Source organism: Chiloscyllium plagiosum, chromosome 11 (genome assembly GCF_004010195.1).
Source record: "Chiloscyllium plagiosum isolate BGI_BamShark_2017 chromosome 11, ASM401019v2, whole genome shotgun sequence".
Taxonomy (NCBI): domain Eukaryota; kingdom Metazoa; phylum Chordata; class Chondrichthyes; order Orectolobiformes; family Hemiscylliidae; genus Chiloscyllium; species Chiloscyllium plagiosum.
In genome coordinates this window covers 36027831-36051907 of record NC_057720.1, presented here as the reverse complement: position 1 = coordinate 36051907, position 24077 = coordinate 36027831, and the positions used below count along the sequence as shown (strand labels likewise).

The following is a 24077-nucleotide window of genomic DNA, read 5'->3' as shown; positions in this document are numbered from 1 at the left end:
AAAACTAAAATTATTGGCACTTTGAACATTTGATTTATTTTATGGTTTTGAAATGCAGATCTTAAGGTGCCCTTGGAGAGAAGAAAAGGAAACAGCACAAGACAAGCACTAAGACAGGCTGGAGTCATGGAAGCTTGGACAGATTGATATCAATGATCAAGGTAGTTTTCTCCCACCCTAATTATTTGCTTGACTGTATGTTCCAACTCCTGTAAAACAGGACTCAGTATAAAAAATGTGTTATTGAATTAAGAGCAGGATGCAAGAGTGAACCAATTGTTTCTCCAGGTCTTTAAATACAATGATACTCTCTATTCTTCAATATGAATCATATTTGTGATCATTTTCTGAATTTGTGATCTGTTAATGTCTGAAAATATATGGCAGGAATTTGGATTTTAATTTAAGACTTTGCTTTTTGCCAAAACCACCATTAGGTTGTGCAGTGACCGGCATGCTCAGAAAGAGCCTTGGCAAGCTGTGCAGTGTGTGTGCATGTGCTCTTATATGTGTGTGCATGCGTGTGTGAGAGTGGGGAGGTGTGTGGATATGTTGAGTATGTTTTGCATGTGTGCATGAGGATGGGTGATCAGCAATCAGAGGAAGTCAGGGGTGACGTAGGGCTTGATGGTTGCATTGCAACACAATGGTGTGTGACTGTCACAATTTGCATATACACAGATGACAGTGGCCAACTTTGCCGGCCATCTTAGAGTTACACCTTCTCTGTTAATTCAAATAATTGGAACATTGTGGGCAGCATATACCATAAGTTTAAAAACATGATTTGAGCCCAGAAGGCTTTCTGGCACAAGTCAAGAAAATTAGAATCACAAAAGTAGAGTAAAAGTCTATTTGGCCAATTGATTCCATTGCGATGATATGCGCTTTTACGCGGGGTTTGTTTTGTCCTGTTTCTCTTCAAGAAAGATGTTATAAACCTGGTGCCAAATGTAAAGCAGAGTAAACAACATCATTTTTTTTTTATAAATTAGACAAAAGGAAGAGTGGGTGAAGTCAAGTTCATACAGACCCAGGCTTTTAGTTTTGCTTTCAGTTGTTGAAGTTGGGGGTTTTGGAGTTGAAGCTGCTAGATACAACGCTCCCTTGCCACCACAAAAAGCTTGAGTTCTCTCTCTCTACTGCTAGATTCATCCTGTCGGTGTTCCATCTCATGGACCGGCAGAGATATCAAGTGAAGGAAATTTGTTTTGCCTTTCCAAAGGATGTGTTTATGGGATGCTGGTGTATGAGATGAGTAGTAGTTATAATATATATTATTTTATTAAGTATTTTGTTAGAGTTAAAGTTATGTCAATTATTATTTTTTGTTTATACTTTAACTGTGGTGTAAGAATAAAATGTGCTTTGCTTGAAGTCCAGGGGTTTGACCAATTACATGACATCTGGAACTTGAAATAAGATAAAAGTTCGGGTATAGGTTATCTCCTTAATATATTTTGAGGGATTTGGTCTGGTCCATAATATCATGCTGGTTAGTACCATTCTTTCTTCATAGTCCTGAAAATTCTATTCCTTTAAATATTTATCCAAATTCCTTTTGAAAGGCATTGCTAAACTTGTGTTCACCATCCTAGCTATCAGCGATTCCGAATTCTGACCATTTGTCGTGTAAAAATGCTTTTCCTCGTTTTGCCTGTGGCTGTTTTGTCAATCATCTTAAAACTGTGCCCTCGAATTATTGATTCATTGGGCCACTGGAAAAAGTTTCTCTTGTGTTATCCTATCTCATTTTTTTCAACATTTAAACACATCTGTGGAAACTCCTCCTAGCCTCCACTGGTCTAAGGAGTACAACTTGAGACTATTTGTGTAATTATACTCCTGCATCCCTAGAACTATTGCAAAAAGTCTTTTCCACAGCCACTTGAAAGCTTTCCTAATATTTATATTTCAGAATGGATTAGATTCATAACAAATGTTTCACATATATTTAGTATGACTTCCTGGCTTTTGTACTGTAGCCAGCTATCAGTCTAAAATCTTACATACTTTATGAACTATTGTTTAAGCTTTTCCATCTTCAAAGATGTGTGCGCAAATAATATACATTGCTTTGCACCTCTTTTAAATGTATACGATTTAATACGCATTTCTCTTCATCCTATCAAAATGTATCGTCTCACAATTTTCCGCATTAAATTTCATCTGTCACATGCCTGCCTGTTGCACCAGCTTGCCATGATTCCTGAAGTCAATTGCTATTTTTTTCTATGTTTGCTACTCTTCCAAGTTTATGCTATTTGCAAATTATGTCTATAATGTCACATTTTTCTGCTATCCCTTTAAACCCTCCTGTCTTATACTTTGCAGATTTAGAAACTATCAGCAGCTCTCACACCCTCCCCCCCCCCCCATTCACTAGTAAAAGAGTTTTGTGGAATAATCAAAATTTAGTATCAAAATCAAAGAAATATACACACCTATCAAATTTAATTCTTTGCAGCAACAAAAATTATTATGGGGTAACTATTTTAGCTTGTACCATGAAAAGAAAAAATGACAGAGTGAAAAGTACATTTAGACACAGTGACCAGCAAGATTCATTATTTCAACAAGGATACTAGTAGAATTCCCATGTGGATCAAAGAAATGAATAAAATTCTAACGAAATAGATTGAGGGAATTTGTTTAGCAGCATTTCAGTCATGTTACTTAGAATACTTTTAAATGATGAACATGCAGGGAAAATATGATGAACTCAGTTTAAATAAACAGAGACTTATATAAAGTAATAAGCAAGTTAATACTAAGACAAGGAGAAAAAAAAACAGCCTGTCAAAGAATAGGGCTCACTGGTTTGAATACAAGAAAAGGTGCCAAATGGGTAAGACAGAACTTGCATAGACAATAAAATAGTAAAACAAAATCTTTCAGTATCATAACAAGACAGCAGTGAGAGAAAAGAGGTAAACATTATAAAAGCAGCAAGAAGTCTTGAAATTGACGATAGGCATAAAATAATAAAAATTCATAAGGACTACTTCCTCTCAGGCCAAACATAAGTAAATGCCCTCCCCAAAAATACTGCAAATAAAATCAGCTTTATAAATTCAATTATAAATTTAATATATAGGGGCGGCACGGTGGCTCAGTGGTTAGCACTGCTGCCTCACAGCGCCAGGGACCCGGGTTCAATTCCCGCCTCGGGCAACTGTCTGTGTGGAGTTTGCATATTCTCCCCGTGTCTGCGTGGGTTTCCTCCGGGTGCTCCAGTTTCCTCCCACAGTCCAAAGATGTGCAGGTTAGGTGAATCAGCCGTGCTAAATTGCCCGTAAGGTTAGGTGCATTAGTCAGGGGAATGGGTCTGGGTGGGTTGCTCTTCGGAGGGTCGCTCTTCGGAGGGTCGATGTGGACTTGTTGGGCCGAAGGGCCTGTTTCCACATTGTAGGGAATCTAATCTAATTTATATAATTCTCATCATATGTGTTCCACACATATCTCTTGGACAGATGCCAAGAGATTCTTCTTGACACAAAGAGCCACCCATATGTAGAATTAACTTTTAAATAAAGCAGTATAGTACTGTTAGGTGAAGAGTTTCTAGCTTCTAACCTGATCTTGGAGCTTTAGCATTTATAAGCTGGTCCAGTTTGGTTTCTCATCAGTGGCAACTCCTAAGATGTTGTTAGTGGAGGATTCAGCAATGATAATTCCATTGAATGTCTTGGCAGATGATACGATTCTCCCTTGTTAAAGATGGCCATTGCCTGGCACTTATGCAGCAGTTAGCACTTGTGCCACACAGCCCAAGCCTGGACATTGTTCAGGTCTTATTGCATAGGGGCACAGATATTTTCACTATCTAAGAATTTATGAATGGTGCTGCATGTTGTAGAACCATCGGCAAACATGCCTAATTCTGACCTAATGATGGAGGTAAGGTCATTGATGGAGCATTTGAAGATGGTTGGGCCCACAACAGTATTCTAACATGCTTAGAGTGAGATGACTGACCTTCAACAACCATAACCATCTTCCCTATGCTGGTATGACTCCACCTTGATGGCTCTTTTCCTGTGCAACATTGTGTTTATCGAGTAACTGAATTTGTTTCCTCCAACCCCTACGGTACAGTTGGTTCAACTTTCATCAAAGACTGTGATGCTTTTGTGCCCACCTATCACCAATTTGGAAATCCAAATGCAAAAAAATACAATTGATGATGATAACTCAGACAAAATGATATTCATCTTTTGAAAAGAAAAGTATATCACTCTGCCAACTAATTTTTGCATTCCTTTTCACTTGAGTTTCAATTGCCTTTCCACATACATGTAATTATAATTAGGTTGAAAAGTAAGAACTATGCAATGAGAGAAATTTCTGTAACTTCATTACTTGTCTGGCGAGGAAAGTTTTTGTGCTTCTCATTCTGGAGTATTTGCTTAGAAATGAAATCAAAATTATTGTAACTTCATCAACTATTCTCAGCAGGGTTTACAAATTTGTACCTCTGCAGATGGCCTGCATTCTCTAACAGGAAGACACTGCTGTGAGGGGAAGGGAGATTTCATCAGTGATTGAGCATTCCGAGCCATGAAAGTGTCAGCTAAGGGTCCAGCACTGTTGGGAATGCATCGTGGGTGAAGGATGGAAGATGAAATATGGGAATGTTGAGAGAAAGGATACAGAACTGGCTCAAAGATAGAAGACAGAGGGTGGTGGTGGAGGGTTGTTTTTCAGACTGGAGGCCTGTGACCTGTGGAGTGCTACAAGACTCGGGGCTGGATCCACTACTTTTTGTCATTTATATAAATGATTTGGATGTGAGCATAAGAGGTACAGTTAGTAAGTGGACAGCTAAGAAGGTTACCTCAGATTATGATGGGATCGTGATCAGATGGATCAATGGGCTGAGGAGTGGCAGATGGAGTTTAATTTAGATAAACGCGAGGTGCTGCGTTTTGGGAAAGCAAATCTTAGCAGGATTTATACACTTAATGGTAAGGTCCTTGGGAATGTTGCTAAACAAAGAGACCTTGGAGTGCAGGTTCATAGCTCCTTGACAGTAAAGTCGCAGGTGGATAGGATAATGAAGAAAGCGTTTGGTATGCCTTCCTTTATTGGTCAGATCATTGAGTTGGGGTCATGTTGCGGCTGAACAGGACATTGGTTAGGCCACTATTTTGTAATTGCATGTGATTCTAGTCCCCTTTCTATCGGAAGGACGTTGTGAAACTTGTAAAGGTTTAAAAAAGATTTACAAGGATGTTGCCAGTGTTGCAGGATTTGAGCTGTTGGGAGAGGTTGAATACACTGAGACTGTTTTCCTGGAGGCTGAGGGGTGACCTTATAAAACCATGAGAGTCAGGGATAGGATAAATAGACAAAGTCTTTTCCCTGGGGTGGGGGAGTCCGAGAGGGCATAGGTTTAGGGTGAGAGGGGAAAGATATAAAAGAGACCTAAGGAGCAACTTTTTCACATAGAGGGTGTTACGTGTATGGAACGAGCTGCCAGAGGTAGTATGATGGCTAGTACAATCGCAACATTTAAAAGGCATCTGGATGGGTGTATGAATAGGAAGGATTTGGAGGGATATGAGCCGGTTGCCGTAAGTGGGACTAGATTGGGTTGGGCTATCTGATCGGCATGGACGAGTTGGACCGAAGGGTCTGTTTCTGTGCTATACACCTCTATGACTCTATGTAGTATTAACCCTGGGAATAATATTTAAATGGCCATGATGGGAAGGTCGCCAGTACTGTGATAATAACAAGGTCTAGTCTTAATCTGATGCCAAATCCAATTTGAAATCCCAAACAAATATTCTAGAATTTCCCTCTCTCACATACCTCAGTCTGATTATTTTCACTGCTATTTAATAATATGTCTAATACTAAGGACTCATTATTATTACTGACAGCATAATCTGAGGTAATTACAGATCAGCAGTATCCAATGCAAAATGAAAGCTTGCAAATAAAGTTCTCATGTCTTTGCAACTTTCATGTAATCAATTTTAAAGGTAAAATTCAGTTTAAATTAATGTCGTTTATTCTTTAGTGAAGCATTAAATATACATGAATGTCCACTGTAGCAGATGTTTTATTTTTAAAGGCAATAAGGGTTTACAGATGTGTATTTATTAGTGAGTCTTGTTAATATCCAAATACAATATGCTGCTGGCAGAGTTAAATGTTTTCTCTAATCTTCTGTGTTGCCTGGCTTTCCGACTGCAAAGGCTTTCAAAATTGTTCAAGTGATCTCCATACCTCAGGCAGAATGTGACTCAGTTGCATCTATTGGAAACCTTTTCTTGACACCCTCTGGCAGTTTAAAAAAATTTGTTATGTTTAGGTTTTTTTCAGGTAGTTTATAATAGATTGGTATATAACAAACAAATGTACATTCAAAAGTCAATTGTGCAGTAAGTGATCACTACTGGTCACTGTCTGCATGTAAAAATGTAACAGATTGATTTAATGTGTAAACCTGGAAGTGTGTTTAAAATTTGGATTTTAAGGAACAGTTATGGGTATTGTTAAAATATTTCCCTTAAAGTTATATCCAAAGCAATTTTTTTTTTTTTTACAGGTGTGCTATTATCTGTTACTTTTATTACCCGCTTTTTGTCAAACTTTTTTTTAAAAAAATTCAATAACTTATTTCTTCTTTTGTGTCTCTTTCAAATCAATCCTCTTGCTCCAATTTTGAATGTTGTGATATTGGAAGACCTTGGTATAGTGGTAGTATCATGGACTAGTAGTTATCCAGACACCCAGGCTAAAGATCTGAGGGATATGAGTTCAAACTTCCCCACGACGGTTGATGGAACTTAGTTTCTAGAATTGTGGAATTTAATGGTATTTTGGCAATGGTGACTAGGACACTGCCATCAATTGTCATAAAGAGCCATCGCTTCACTTCCTTTAAGAAGGAAAGCTGCCATCTGTACCTGGTCTGGCCTACATGTAACTCCAAACTTAGAGCAGTATGGTTCACTCTTCATTGTCCTCTGAAATGGTCTAAAAAGCCATTCATTCAAGGGCATTCCAATGAGGAATGAGCAACAAATGCCCAGCCAGTGAAAATTACATGTCCTGAATGAAAAAAAATCTTTGAGAAGGGAAAACTCTGAAAAAATATTACTTACTTTTTCTTATAAGTTGATTAATTTGATTAATCATAATGTTAAGTATAAATTTGGAGAATAAAGACAGGTGATGGGGTTGTCATACGTGTGCTCATTCTTCATGAAAAATCCTTGAAATGGCAGGAGGTGTCTGCGACTACGCACTTGGAAATACCAAGACTTCCACTTTGAGGCAACCAAGTGCTAAGCTGTATGTGCTGCTGTATCATTACTACCACTGTGAATGCATTCTTTACATTCTCAAGCTTCTACTCCCATGAATTAACTAATGCCTTGACATTTGTAGCTCTGCAGCCCAATAGTTCCTCCTCCACCTTTGAGGAAGCAATAGATTTCTCAGATGTGAATCTGTTTTACGTGCTCCCTCCATCAGTTACTCCCACCTAATTCCACATAGTCTGTATCCTCCCATGCTATATCAGATTTCACCATTATATTTGGTGTTGTTCCTCTTCACAACTAATATTCGACTGTGTCCCAGTAAAAAGGCTCCAATCTCCACCCTTGTGCTTTCTGTCTTCCCCAATACAGCATGAACTGTCTCCTGATAACCCCCTTGACAGAATGATATGAAAGGATACCCTTGACTAAGCACCACCCATGCTCCGACATCTCGACTGCTCTTCAACAGACACAACTGTAATCCTCGACTGTTGGACCTGACCTACAGGACTAACTCAATTCTTCAACTGCAAGGAAATGGATTCCCAGAATTTGATTGCACCAAGAATCCGACTGACCTTGGCCAACCCCCAAAATCAGATGATTTCTTTCACTGAATGTAGTCTCACTCTCTGACTGCTCAGAGTTCCCCTTGACTGGACAAAGGACTCTTCATCTTAGACTTTCAGACAGAGCATTTAGTTGAAGCACATGGAATGTGTTTGCTACAGAGGCTGTTGGCATATGCTGTGGATATGATATTGATTCAGGACAATGCCACACAACAACATGCCCACTCCCTCGCCAAGCTGCCTGGCTTTCTGTCTGTGCTAAGCAGCAAGTCAGTGCAGAAATGCTATAAGCCTGTCAGTTCTGAATGAAATGACAATGCGCTAAAAGGCAAGGGAAGCCAGAGATGTCAGAGTGTCAAAGTAATTGCTAAGAAAGCAAACTAACAGCCCTGCGTTTCAATCTGTTCAGGTGCCTGAGGCATATGTGTGTTTGTCCCTGCATGCAGAGTGACTTGTCAGGAGCATTGCAATGTGAGGAATAGGTGAACGCCAAAGTGCAGTAGAGAAGTGTTGAAGTGTATTCTGAGTTAGTGCAAATTCTGCCATACAATATGTGAGGCTGGTGTTTTGCTGATGCCAAGGGGATCTATGGACAAAGGGTGGAAGCAGTTGCTGCCCAAGGACTGTGTTGTGAGATGCCATTGAATGGACCTGAACCTGAAGACCAATGACACAGCCAGTGAACTTTTGCTGTTAGGTAACCGTACTGACTTTCAAGTCAGGAATTGGTGCCATTTCATTTCTCATGAGTGTATGAGAGATTCACAAACTGCATTTTAATGAGGCAAGATTAGCTGATAAGGAGATGAAAATGCACAGAAATAAAGTGTTTGTCACTTCCTCACAAGCTCTGAGGAATAGTCACTCAACCTGAAACATTAACTGATTTCTCTCCACAGATGCTGCCAGAGCTGCTGAACTTTTCCAGCAATTTCTGTTTTTATTTCTGATTTACAGCATCTGCAGTTCTTTCAGTTTTTTATCCTGTATTATACACTGCATCTTTTTAAGACAACAGCCTCACGAACTTTAGACCACTTCGACCCAGTCAACGAAAGAGAAATGAAGGCAGCATTCTTTTACCCACAAGTATCACAGAAGGGATGCTGGAGGTGTTAGTAATTGGTTGGGAGACTGGGGACTTAAAAATTCACAAATAGAATGTAATACGATTAGAGGGCGTACAAGTGTTGTCCCCTGGGGACCTGCCCTGAGACTAGGTTATCATCATGTACTTCTATGACATGAAATAAAGAAATAAAGCATTGTGTATCCAATTTTCAAGATGATATGAAATTTGGAGTCTGTTATGGGGATGGAATAAGATATCAGAAAGGGTCATAGATGGATGGATTAGGTAAGTGGACAAAGCTGTGGTAGATGGAGTTCAATGAAGGCAAGTATGAGGTCAACCACTTTGGATCTGGGAAGGACAAATTGTCATAATGGTGCTAGGCTGGGAACAATAATGAGCAAATGGATTTAGGTATCCAGGTACACTGATTAGTAAAAGCTAATGCATAGGACCAAAACTATTCAAAAACGCGAATGGAATATTGACCTCCATATCAATGGGGCTGAAATATCAAGAGGAGGATTTGATGCTTCAATTGTGCAGAACCTTGATTGGATGAAATTTTGAGTACTGCATATAGTTCTGCAAAATCTCAAAAAAGGCGAAATGGTCTGTATTGGGTGTTGGTGGCAGAAGATGCACTGATTCTCTCCAGTATTATATTCGGGCTGAAAGGGCTAAATTTTAGAGTAACTCGAGACACGACAAAAGTCCACACCAATGTTTATGTTCCACTTGAGACTTCTCCTATTTTTTGCTCATCTAAATCCACCATTGTAACCATCTATTCTCTTCTCCCTCAAAACACTTGTCTAATTTACCCTTTAATGCATCTATACGACTCTCTTCTTGCTTTAGAGGAACAGATCCCAAAGCTTTCCATCAGGGGTGGATTTATCTTATCCAACATCTCAGTGCATTGTAGACTAATGGATTGTGATTGTTTGCCATTACTAGTCACGTGTTCTATATTTTTGCATCACTTGATTACCAAAACGGTGATTTACAGTACAAATTAGCAGAAGCATGGCTCTTTTCATACAAAAATAGAAGATAGTAGCAGAGTGGGCCATTTGATCCCTTGAGTCTGCTCCACCCTTCAATATGATCCTGGCTGATCAAGCTCATTAGCCTAATCTCACCCTTCCCCCATGTCCCTTGACCCCTTCAGCTACAAAAGCTACGTCTGACTCTTCTTGAAAACAATGTTTTGGCCGCAACCATTTTCTATGGTAGTGAATTCCACAAGGTGGCCATGCTCGGGCTGAAGAAATTTCTCATTACAGTTCTAAAAGGTTTAACCTTTGTCCTTAAACTATGACCGCTGGTATTGGACTCCCCCACCATTGGGAACATCCTTTGTACAAATAACCTGTCAAGTCTTGTTAGAATTTTATAGGTTTCTATGAGATCCCCCTCATCCTTCTAAACTCCAATGAATACAATCCTAACCAACTCAATTTCTCCTCATATGTCAGGACTGTACACCCTCTATAGCAAAACCATCTTTCCTCAGATAAGAAGACTAAAACTGCACACAACACTGCAGGAATGGCTTCATCAATGGCCTGAACAATTGCAACATATTTTCTAGTTAGCAATTCCTATTTTCCTGTGTGATCGATGTTCAGTTAATTGATCTTCATGGTTCGTTTGGGGATATAACTAGAAATTGACAAGTGCCACAAGCTCCTTAATATATATTTGCAGGAAGCCAGGGCTTTGATGTAAGGTCCCATCCAAATGTCTGCACCTCTAACATTTATTATTCAATACTGTACTCAAGCGCCAGCTTGAATTATTTACTCAGGACCTGGAGTGGGCCTTGAATTGGCAATCTTCTTTGTTTCAAAAGGAGCTTTGCCACCAATTGAATCAATCTGAAATTTATAAATTTATAATTCAGCTCTATTTAATTAAACAACAAAAAAATGCTGAAAAGAGAAATCAAGGCAAGTTTTCTTCACTGAAATGCCAGAAATATTCAAAAATTTTAAAGTAACAAAGTTTGAAGTGAGAAATGAAAAGTTATAGATAAATATTCAACCTAAAAACAAGGCACCTTGTTTCAACTTTATGACAAAATTTGTGAATAGATTTTACAAGTCTCATTCATAATAACTTCAACAGAAAGGAAAATTAAGTACGTACTTAAACGGGAACAAGTCTGTTTGTTTCTCAGTCACATCAAAGTTGAACCTTACCCCACTGTGCCTTATTTCTGGTAGAAAAGTATCAAAATCATGAGGGAGATTCAAATCACATTACATATTTTGTTTGTACGAATCATTACTGCAATCATCTTTTGACTAGTACCTTGCAAAATTTAGAATAACAACCTCATTTCACAAATGTACTTCAGGCAAGATATAAATAAAAAGGAAATTTTAATTATTGCACTGCATTGTAGTTGGGCAATTCAGATAATCTTATTGCAGATTATTCTGATTAGCAGCAACTCAGCAATATATCCAAACAACATGACAATTGAACTTGGACTTTCTTTCCACATAATTGCATGGTTCCACATAATTGCATGATTTTAGATGAATGGTAAATCTAATGTACTCACCAATCCCACTATGTAGTTTGCCAATATGTTGTAAATTCAAGCCTTTGATCATAAATGGCAGTCCGCTCTTTGGATAATCCCCCATCGCAAAGCTGTATGCCTGCGGGGTGGGTCAGAAAAAAATAAAAATGTATAGCTAACAAAGAATTATGCATTTAACGCAAAATATTGTCAGCACTGGAAATCAGATATAACCAGAGAAATTCTGGGAAGTATTCAGCAAATCATGGAACATAAATGGAGACAGAAAGAGAGCTAATGCTTCAGGGTGATGATAGTTCATAAGAACTGGTAGTTGTTAGAGATTAAGAGGGCTAAATTGGACAATGTTGTAAAATAGGAGCAGGTATTATGACTGCTTCTGATGCAGGCAGCTTTCTTGCACTGCCTGCTAATTTCCATGACTGCTCTGTTCCACCAGTGCTAAATATGATGTTCAGTGACTGCTTGCCTCAGCATGAGATCCAAGTTCATACAAACATTAAACCATTTAAAGCTAGCCTGCATTGCTTAAAGGGAGGTGAATTCTGACTGGAGCATTGCTGGAATATTTGTGGAAAGGAATGTGAGGAGGAAGAATCGTAAATTATGGTGCATCAAAGGAGCAAGTCAATACTAACGATCTCTGATAATGCACTGAATGCATTGGTGGAGAAGGTGGAATGGGCGAATGATATATCCATAGGCGACTAGCAGCCCTGCCTGTTAGCAGCATAACTTGCTGTTTATTTGCAAAACGGCCTCAATTTGGCCCAATCGGAGGGCACGTGTGGGCACAGAATGGGGGGACGTCAGGTGGCTGCTGCACACCACAACCTGTTCTCAGCTCCAACACTCTTGACAATCCAATGATCTTCCCAAAAATATCACTAACTTCTCGCCAGTACTGTTCTTTATGGCTGTGCTGCTTTGGTCTCCAGTGACACAACATGTAGCTAAGGCACCAACCACTAATTCACCAGCATCCTCAGGCAAGATGGAACTTCAGGGGTGGGGCTTGTGTTTGGACTAACCACTTGCTGGATAGCACTTCATTTCTTAAATGGTGCTTGATTCTGCAATCTTTTTCACAGGTATGGTATTATCCTGAAGTTACCTGACATTTGTGCCAAAAGCACTAGTTCCGGCCACTGACAGTTATTCCTCTCTTGCAGGGCAATTTGGTTCATAATTAGAGGCAATAAAAGCTGACCAGGGGTGACACGTGCAGTTGCAAGCTCTTGACCCAACAGAGGAAAAGGTGTTTGCCATCACTGGATTGACCATGACTGACATGGACTTGAAACGATTGAAGTTCCTCATAGTTAATCCTCCTTCGCCCATGTAATCCCCCCCGCTCAGCTGACAATCTTTTCTGTGTTCTCTCATGTACAATGATAGTGCCACTTCCTCAGCGCCAGGGTTTGGATTCAAGTCCCACCTGTATGAATGTGTGTCACATCACATCTGAACAGATTGATTCAAATAATTCAGAAGAAACTATAATTACAAGCAGTGAATGATTTCAGTGTGTACCTTTCTTCCTCCCTTCACCATAATTTCTTGTCTGTTGCTGGATTTTCACTCATCCAGACAAAAGGTAGTAATTAACCACACTTTTTATTTGTCCCTTGTACATAATGGAAAGTCTCTGGGAGTCAGGAATTCAGTTACTTGCACTAGTATATCAGACCTGTCCTTGTAGACCAAGTCAGAAATCACATGACACCAGGTTATAGTCCAACATACTTGAAAACACAAGCTTTCAGAGTGTCGCCCCTTCACCAGGTGAAGTGAGAGGAAAGCAGACAGAACACCGAATTTATGCGCAGAGAGATGAAGGGCGGGCAGATCAAAAGATCATATAAATGGTGTGACTGGAGTGTCAAAAAATCTGAGTTAATGTTTTGGGTCTGGTGACCCTACCTCTGTTTTTTTGTTCACAGATGCGGTCAGTCCTGCTGGGCTTTTCCAGCGGCTTCTGTTCGTGTCCCATGTTATTCCAATTATTTGGTTTGTCTTCAACACCACCTTATTTTTAATTTTTTTGTAATTATCTCTCTGCCTCATTTAGTTGGATTATATGTCATTCCTTCAGTTGGTACTCAGCTATTGACACTTTACTCACACCATCTAACACCCTTGGTCACCTGCAGAGATGTAATATTTGACACTCCACTCAAATCATTTGAATGATCTTTTGATCTCTCTACCCTTGATCTCTCTGGCTATAAATCCTGTTGTGGAGGTGCCGGTGTTGGACTGGGGTGGACAAAGTTAAAAGTCACAACACCAGTTTATAATCCAACAGGTTTATTTGGAAGTACAAGCTTTCAGAGTGCTGTTCCTTCGTCAGGTAGCTAGTGGGGTAGGATTGTGGAACACTGAATTTATAGTAAAAGATCCTGCCCGAATAGTCAATTTTCGTGCTCCTCAGATGCTGCCTGACCTGCTGTGCTTTTCCAGCATCACTTTAATCTAGACTCTGATTTCCAGCATCTGCAGTCCTCACTTTTGCCGACTGGATGAAGGACCAGTGCTTCAAAAGCTTGTACTTCCAAACAAACCTGTTGAACTATAATCTGGTGTTGTGTGATTTCTGACTTTGTCCACCCCAATCCAACGCCGGCACCTCCACATCCTGCTGTTGTAGGCACAGCATTTACATGACTGGTGCAGCCAATTTTCTGGTCAGTATAACCACAGGATGTTGATAGCGGCAGATTCAGCAATGGTATTGCCAGTGAATGGCAAAAGGAGATGGTTGATATTCTTCTTGTTAGGAATCATCACTGCCTGGCAATTCTATGGCATAAATATTGATTTTCTGGAAAGGTGATGGCCCAGTGGTATTATCATTGGACTGTTAATCCAGAGACTCAGATAATGTTCTGAGGAGCCTGGTTCAAATCCTGCCATGGCAGATGGTGGAATTTGAATTCAATTTTCTGAAAATTTGAAATTAGGAGTCTAACAATGATCAAGAATCCATTGTCAATTGTTGGAAAAACCAATCTGGTTTGCAAATGTCCTTTAGATTAGATTTGCTACAGTGTGGACACAGACCCTTCGGCCCAACAAGTCCACACCGACCCTCCAAGGAGTAACCCACCCAGACCAATTTCCCTTTGACTAATGTACCTCACACTATGGGCAATTTAGCATGGCCAATTCACCTGACGTGCTCATCTTTGGACAGTGGGAGGAAACTGGAGCACCCGGAGGAAACCCACACACTCACGGGGAGAATGTGCAAACTTCACACAGTCACCCAAGGCTGGAATTGAACCTCAGACCCTGGTGCTGTGAGGCAGCAGTGCTAACCACTGAGCCACCGTGCCACCCTTAGGAAAGGAAACTGCCATCCTTACCTGGTCTGGCCTACAGACCCACAGCAATGCAGCTGATTCTTAACTGCCCTCTAGGCAATTAAGAAAGGGCAATAAATGCTGGTCTACCATCCTGTGAATGAATAAGACAACTTTTTTTCCAGTTTTCAGCTTAAGTCTGAATGTTACAGTGGTTTTGCTGCATGCAATCATGTTTCACCAGCCGTGGAACTGCATATGTAACTGAATCCTGCAAGCATTTGCAAACATATTATAAATAATTGTATATCATTTGAACAGAGATAGCATAGAATTCCTTCGGTCATGGCACATTTCAGGGTTACAATACTGTGCTTGGGAAAGAGCAATCTACAGTCGATAACACTCTGCAGCAGGTATTTTCTACAATACTCAAAATTATGTGCTTACTTTGTCCTCTTCTTTCTGGAAAGAGAGATTAAAATGCATTCAGTGCCCTTGGTGTAGAAAGTGTCAGTGATCTCCCTTATGGAACAGTGGCTGATGAACTGAAAGATGGAGCCCAAGCATAAAAGTTCATGGTCACCTCCACAGCTACCTGTAATGCTGTCTGCTTTGCTTTGAGATTGTATTCATGCTGTTGCAGATGACAAACTTCAGGTGAAGATTCCATGATGCACACACAAAAAAAATAAACATTTTGATTTGATTTTCTTCATAATACCCTCTGCACCTCTTGCCCATTACTTTAAGTCTATGCCCTCTAGTCCCTGATCCATCTACCAACAGGAGTAGTCCCTTCCTGTTTACCTTATCTCTGTCCCTCATAATTTTATACATCTCAATCATGGGCCCCCTAAGTCTCCTCTACTCCAAATAAAATAACTCCAGTCTATCTTTCTTCATAACACAAATTCTTCAGCTCAGGTAACATCCTGGTAAATCACCTCTGTACTCTCTCCACTGCAATCACATCCCTCCTATAATGTGGATTCCAGAACTATACACAATCCACTCGCTGCGTCCTAACCAAAATTTTATACAGTTTCAGCATTACTTCTCTGCTCTCAAACTCTGTCTTTTGGTTAATGAAAGCAAGCATCTCATATGCCTTCTTAATCAGTTTATCTACCCGTCTTGGTTCCTTGGGGGACCAGTGGACATGCATACCAAGGTCCCGCTCATCCTTGATGCTTGTCAAGGTCCTATATTTCCCAGTTAAGTCATATACCAAACAGTTGCAGTCATAATTATCATAACGAATGGGGAAAAAACACACAAAAAGCACTGCTGTTACTGCAAGCAGCACGAGGGCTCAGTTAGCCACACTTTGCTTTGTTAAAATCTCTGTAGAGACAGAAAACTTTTAGAGAGATTCAAATTTCCAGTCATTAGCTGAAAGAATGACATCACAAGATTTCACAAGTGAAAACTTTTATTATAATATAGTCAAAATAAACTTGTGCCATCCCAGTGACAACCATCTCCAAAAAGAGGGAATCTAACCAAAACGCTACGTTCAATGCCTTTCTATTGCTATGGTCTCAATATATAATAAGCTTCTAAACTTCATAATTGTATTATATTATGAATTCTAAGATACATATTTTGTGACAATGAAGGACCAGCAACATATTCTTAGGTCACATTGATGCATGGAGAGCTTGATGTTATGGTGTTTTGACAACATAACTGTTCTTGTTCTGTTTAGAGGTACAGGTTGCAGTGACCGGGCTACATGGGGAAAAACCTCCATGATCTCTATTCAGTACATTCTGTTGATTATACATGCAGCTGCCATACTGGCATAACAATTTAGTGTCGAGTCCAGTGTCGCAGCACCAATCAAGTGAATTGCTGTCTCCTGCATGATTTCAAACATTTTTAGTGCTGTTACACTGGTATTTTGCACCCAAACAGACTTTGTATGAGGTTTCCACGATACTCATAACTTGATCCATTAAGTTGATAGAGAGCTAAAAACAAAATGAGCCATTCATTACAAAATACTCTGCCTCTGTATTGCTGTAGTAGTCATGGTGTTATAATATTGGTTGATGAAGTTCATTCCAGTCAATTTTGTTTTTCAAGATGTTTACAGAAGAGGATGCAATGATGGGGAGACAATGGCCCAGTGATATTATCACTGGACTATTAATCCAAAAACCCTGCAATGTTCTGGGGACCTGGGTTCAAATCCCACCATGGCACATGATGGAATTTGAATTCCATAAAAACTGGAAATAAGCATCTAATGGTGACCATGAATCCATTGTTGTCAGGAAAAGCCCATCTGGTTCATTAATGTCCTTTAGGGAAGGAAACTGACATCCTTACCTAGTCTGGCCTACATGTGACACTAGACCCACAGCAATATGGTTGACTCTTATTTGTGTCTTGGCAATAAATGCTGGCCTAGCCAGCAATGCTCTTATCTTGTGAATGAATAAATAAAAACTATGAGAGTGTTGTTCCAGAGATGGGTTAGAAATTGGCATTCCCAGCACTTCGTGAGAGCATAAATTGGATGTAATTTGGGTCTTGAAATAACATTAATGTGAGCAGAATAATCTTTGCTCTGACATTTTCAATCAAACAAGCTGGTTCATTTTAAGCATAATTGGTTGTAAGGCTCCAAAGTTGAAGTCCTTTCCAATGAAGAAAAGGAAAAAAACACAAGTTCTCCTTTGTGACCAATCATATTTTACAATACTTCTGCATAATCTGCAGTTGACCGATGCAAAAAGAAACAAATTATGTAGTACATTTAAGGTATTAACATCCAAATAAATTACATTTCCAATTATCTACTCACTCTCCTCTCAACATGCAACTCTCCCCGCTTTTATTCATTTCATTCCTTAGTGTCTCCAATCAAATATCCTTTGGCATTTCTTGCTCAAGCGTGGTCATGATTTCTATCTTTACCTCAGTCAGCTTTCTTCTTGCAACAAGTGTACATCCAAGTGTTGATCATTCTTCTGATGAATGCAGCAGTTATTTTTCATTTCATCGATGCTAATAGCATTTTTATTAACCTCAGTCCTGACCTTATGATGGAGGAAAGTTTGTTGATAAAGCAGTTGAAGGTGGTTGGACAACTCTTTCAGCGATGGCCTAGGCATTCAAAAATTCCTACCATCTTCCGTGATATTATCAATTGTTCGACTACTAGAATATTTTGCCTTTGATCGCCAATGACTTCAGTTTTGCAGTCTACTCTTAATCAATGGTTATATTACTCCATTATTTAAATCCTTTCTAATAGGAAAACACAAGAGAAAATTTGGGCAAAGCAATGTTGAAGAATGATACTACTGAGCTAAACTGAAATCTCATCTCATCAAATGGTTCATGATTGACTATTGCATCCCAAGGAAATAATCTCCAGATGACTCCAACGTATCATGTATGACTGGTCTTATTCTGTTTTGTTCATCAAAAGAAAGCATTATGACAGACACTGAAGTCAGAGTTGTTGATGTAAGGATGTCTCCACTGAAAGAAGTCAAGATCTCAATTTGCATTTAGGTTCAGCAATTGAGACAGTGCAGCTTCTTTTCAAACATTAATGCAGTGGAAATGATGATACAGGTGGTTCTTGTATAAAGCGTGTTTCAGTAGCGTGATTTCACTATAACTTCACTGAAGAACGAGGGAATGTTATTTTCAAGGACACTTCCCTCTGTTCGCAATAGTGCAATCCAGCGGCGATCATTTTGCACACTTCATTCTGCACACGTGCCGATGTTAGCATTGAAGTCTCTGTGCCGTTCTGCGCATGCACCAATGTCAGCTGCCATCAGAGCTTTTGAGAGGTACAATACTATACATTGAGCAGGTTGATCTCAAAAATTAAACTCATGAATGTTCATTGCTCTCCCTCTGACACAAGAATATTCTTGTATAATTCCTGTATAAATCCTGTAAAACTCCTGCAGAACTGCATTATTCGTATGCATACAATTTGCCTTTCTAATTTGTTCTTGTATCTGCATATCACACACTGTAAACCAACCCCCAAGAAACAGTCAGAAGACAATCAACCACAGCCATCCACTTCTGCAACCACAACTGCACCTGAAGGTGGTGATGATGACCCTCTATCCCATCATTAACAATATTTTTTAATGTAATGTGTTAAATTTACTTTTGTTTTATTAATAAATACGATTAAACCTTCATTCCATGCTATACTTTGTGTTAGGCTATTGGGTGATGTTTGAGTGATTGTGAGTGATATTTTTTGCTGGTCTGTCTCTAACCCCACTTTTCCCATAGGCCCCATTATTTCTATTAAGTGATTTTCTATTAAGCGGGTTTTGCTGGGATGCAACAGCAGCATTATAGGTGAATTACGTGTACCTGAATACTGAGATGTTTGTAAACCATGATGAAATATCTGGTAAGAGTACTATTCCCTACACCCTTTTTCAACCTTAAGCAGGGTATGCTCATCAAATGATAACTCAAAACTATGATTAGAAAATAAAAGTCAGAACATATATTAAGGATATCAAAAAAGATTGAATATGTTATAAGGAAGTAATACAGCAATGGGTTCAGATGATATCATAAATTGCAGTTTTTATGAACATCTTCCAAACCCTGAAATGTGTTGTATCTTTATAACACACTCCAACCTTTATTCCATTTTCAGTGAGACTTAACTTGCCATTTTCAGGCATCATGAACTGAAGTGCTGTTCTAATACATGATATGTATTGCAGTGACATCAAGTTTTATTTTAATGAGCAGTACAAGGGAATTGGATACCTTGTGACTTTTATAAACCTTTATCTTCCCAACCCCCCAAAATATAATACACAGTATAAACTTCATAGCAATCTTCAATTTGATAAAGGTTTCAGTCTGACAGCAGGTTTACAGGAATAGCAAGGGTGTAATTTTTATGTTCTTGACTCTGTTGTGCGCTGATTTTTTTTTAAACCTGTTAGCAGTCATCTGATAACTCCAGGGTTGAAATTCTAGCAAAGAATCATGGTCATAAGCAGTCAGATATGCATCTTGTCATTTTGCTCAATGGTCAACGAAGATGCTAGCTCCAGGCAATTCCCTGAATAAGACTACTAGTACTCCAGTATAAATGTCAGCAACATGTCCTACTGCATTTTGAGTAGCAGGTAGCCACAAGGGAACTAGAATGCAACACAAGACACAGGAAATGCTGTAGTAGTCGTCTCTGTGCAGTATTGTTATGTTAGGTTTGGTAGATAAATTGTGCTTTTCAAACATGCTGAATTCTCAGTTTAAAACTTTAATATTTATTTGATCCTTGTATGCGTAACATTCTACAACTTATGTTAATGAAAGGGGGTCTGCACTGTTGGCAAATATTTCTTTGGAAGAAAGACCCTCTTTGACACCAATTGATTCCTAAAGTATTTAAATCAGTGTAAATTGGCTTTTATAATGGAAATTGCTTGATAAATTAGACGATTATATTTCCACCAGTTTAAGCAGCTTCCACAGCATCAACCAATTCAATGCTTTCTTTGGCACATTTTTGAGCATTACCATGTGTGTTTTAGAGTGGTGGTGGAAGAAATAATCTTTGTAAATACACCAAGAAAACCTGGAAAAATTAAAATTATTTGGACTGTGAGTTTTTTAAATCAGTTGCTCCTTCAACCATTACATTATTGTTGGAGAAATAGATTGTCTTGTTTTTGCGTATGTGTTATTAGTAAACATAATTTTTTGGGGATAGATTCCATCTATACTGTGAAGAAAAAGAAGATGTTTCAGATAAAGATAAATGAATTTCAAAACTCCAATGAAAGAGCCTGCAATGCTAGGAAAATTTAATGGAATTTTTAAAATTCAAGAAAACTCCACAGCAACAGTGTTGGTCTAATTAACTAATTAGGTACGCATCAGGCATTACTATTGTTTAAACCACCCAAGTAGACGAGCAAAGTGCTAATACACCTTGGTGGTTGGGTCATCATTAGCATAAGACCAGGGAGTTACAATTGCAGAACAAGCAGACCAAGATGGTGCATAAGGGAAGGCAGAAAGTTGCTCAGTTACTGTACAGTTGACAGACAGTCCAGTTTTAGTGTGAGTTAAGATACATGGGGTAGATATGAGAGAGCATTGTGAGAGTGACCAGCAGGAGGCCAGAGTAGTTTTGTGACAAATGTGTTTTACATTGCTACTACATAACCACTATATAAACTCTGCTTGCCACTAACAGAATGCTGCCACCACGCCAAAATGACACAAATTTAAATAATTGGTATATGAATTTCAATGCTGGTGCAATACCAGGTATTTAGGCTGTACATCCTAAAGACTGGCAGATCATATCACAGTATATCTCTTTGGCTGTTCAGAGCAGGCAAGGTACTGACTATGTCTAACCAGACCATGCTTGCAAAACTCAAAACACAGTAACTAACATTAAATGTGATTCTCCAAATGAGTAATATTTGCAAAATAATCCTGAGTGTGCAATCAATTTAGGATTGTCAGTTGGGCTCACAGTGTGGCACACTTCCATGTTCTGGAAGTTACATACATTAATGCACAGGGTCCTGTTTATTTGTAGATAAAAATAGCATAAACACACACCCTGTCAGCTTCAACCCAACAAAACAGGTAATGGTCATTCTCCAGTTCATTTCTCAATACCTTGACCAGTCAGAGTCAACCTTGCCGTTTTAAAATTTATAAAAGCTTGGCAGTTAACTTTTAGTTATTGCCTAACTGATGCAATCTCCAAGGCAATATCTCTACCAACTAATCAGCAGTTTCTCCTCCTACAGTATAAATGCTGTTTTCCTTTACTGTGGTATTTCATGGACATTATCCTGTTGAGTACATGAATTCTTAGCAGAAGTTCAAATAAATTTTCCTTGGGCTTTTTTTTTAAGAAAAATAGCATTTAAAATTTGTCATGGTTTTCAAATCTTATCCCAGGTGAAAGGGAGCAGCATGCTTGTGCAAATAGAATAGTCTTGTAGCTTTCCGTGTCAGACACACAAAATATTGTGGAAGTGGCATGTTCCATTCCCCGATTGCAACACATGAGACTGGCATTGGATATGACAATTTGTAAGCATCTATGAGGCTTTGTTTAAAAAAAACATAAGTTTTTTTGATGACTGCTTTGTGGAATTCAGACTTGGAATGGAAACAGATTTTTCACTACATTCCACCAAAACTTACTAAAGATGAAAACCAAAATGATGCTGCGAGAACACTTTGCTGTGCTTTGCACAGACAAAAATACATTCTGACTACACTGCTCATTTAAAAGTAAGTACTTCCACTACAAATAGAGCTACTGATTATTTTTATTCACCTGACTTATGATCCAGGGAGCTGAACCATTTCAAAAGACAAATAGATATACATTATATGAATATACTACTCAAAATCTCAGAACTAAATTAGACTACAAAAAAAACTCAAGATGAGCTATAATGTAATTTGCATATGCCATTAAGAGCCCAGCAGTCTCAAACTGCTCAACAATTTGTGATAATTCTTAAATAATGACTATAATTAAAGGCGTGGAAAGCTTCCTCACAAATATGTTTGCTCATAGCACTTGATGTGTTACTTTGCCTGAAGTGGCAATGAAAGAGAACAGAGTGTACATATTTGTTCAAAATGTATTTAAACACAGTCATATTTGAGAAGGAGAAACTGACAACAAATGGATAGTATGTAGAAGATGAATGACTGGTCTACAGCTTCATGAAAATAAAGTGAATAATGTCAAATACTTAATGGCAAAAATGAGTTATACAAGATTGATATAATGCCTGTTTTACTTTCAGTTATTTTCATGTCACTTAATTTGTGTCCGTGGTGTTAGTTGAATTAGCTGTTCATGACCTCATGTTTATAGCCATTCAGGCACTTGTGAAATATAGACAATATTATGCTATAATTTGGAAAACATAGCAAAGTCCCTCAAACATCAATCAAGTAATGGCTACGTAAAATATTCAATGATGTTGATTGAGGGTGAAAGACGGACCAGAATACTGATAAAAGTCTTCTGCTCTTTTTTGTATAATGCCATGGAATTTTTACATCTGCTCAAGATCAACAGGGCACCACTTTAACATGACAATCAAAAATGGCACCTCCTAAAATGCAGTACATCCTTAAGTGCTACTTTGAAGTGTCAACCTAGATTACATACTCAAATTTATAGAATGAGACTTCACATTTTATGCCAACAAGATGTGGCATTGTTGTTGCCAAATTAGATGCCACATTTCCTACATTACAAATCTTCTATGGTCCTCTGACATTCTGGATGTGTTAAATATGCTAAATTAACGCAAGTCTTTCTTTCATTCCCCTTTTCTTATTTAGTATGTCAAATGTCACTAACTTAATTATTAGATGCAATGGCATATAGCTGCCCATCCTCTACTTCCATTCAGTCTGATGCTCTCTGGAGTTCTGAAGAATGGGAGATAATCACCTTCATATATACAAGATTCTGATGAGGCTTGAAAGGGTAGACTTTGAGAGGCTGTTTAACCTGGCTGGATCATGGTTGAAACTTTATTGCTGGAACAGCACAGCAGGTCAGGCAGCATCCAGGGAACAGGAGATTCGACGTTTCGGGCACAGGCCCTTCTTCAGGAATGAGCAGAGAGTGTTCAGCAGGAGAAGATAAAAGGTAGGGAGGAGGGACTTGGAGGAGGGGAGTTGGAAATGTGATAGGTGGAAAGAGGTCAAGGTGAGGGTGATAGGTCGGAGTAGGGTGGAGGCGGAGAGGTCAAGAAGAAGACTGCAGGTCAGGAAGGCGGTGCCGGGCTGGAAGGATCCGGCTGAGACAAGGTGGGGGGAGGGGGGATGAAGAAACTGGTGAAGTCCAAGTTCATCCCCTGCGGTTGGAGGGTTCCCAGTCGGAAGATAAGACGCTCCTCCTCCGACCGTCGGGTTGTCTGCAGACCTCACTTTCTCCTGGCTGGATCATGTACAACATTGGAGCACAAACTCAGGCAAAGAGCTGTTGATCACCTGAACTGAGTTGAGGAGAAATAGCTTCACCAATCACTCGGAAACTTTAGATGCTCTTCTACTGAATCTATTCATGGTTTAGAAATACAAATGTCAGTGACCTCTCAGGAATCAAGCAATATAGCAAGTAGACGGGAAACTGGAGTTTAGGTCAAAGATAAGTCAATGTCATATTGAATGACAGAGTAGGCTCAAAGGTAAGTTTAGTCCAGTTTGCTCTTATTCCTCATATTCTTACATTTTAACTGAATATGTATCTTGCAATTATTATCATAT

General features: G+C 39.0%; 1 protein-coding gene across 4 annotated transcripts in view; it reads right to left on the bottom strand.

Annotated features, from left to right (window-relative positions):
- LOC122554293 (ERI1 exoribonuclease 3-like) overlaps positions 1-24077 on the bottom strand; it is a 376858-nt gene that overhangs the window by 239485 nt on the left and 113296 nt on the right. For 3 of the 4 annotated variants that reach the window (XM_043699081.1, XM_043699082.1, XM_043699080.1), the window contains exon 6: positions 11500-11599. In XM_043699081.1, the coding sequence (XP_043555016.1) occupies positions 11500-11599 (100 nt within the window). Of the gene's footprint in view, positions 1-6042; positions 6292-11499; positions 11600-24077 lie in introns of those variants that run through there. The other variant, XM_043699083.1, reaches the window with a different exon arrangement.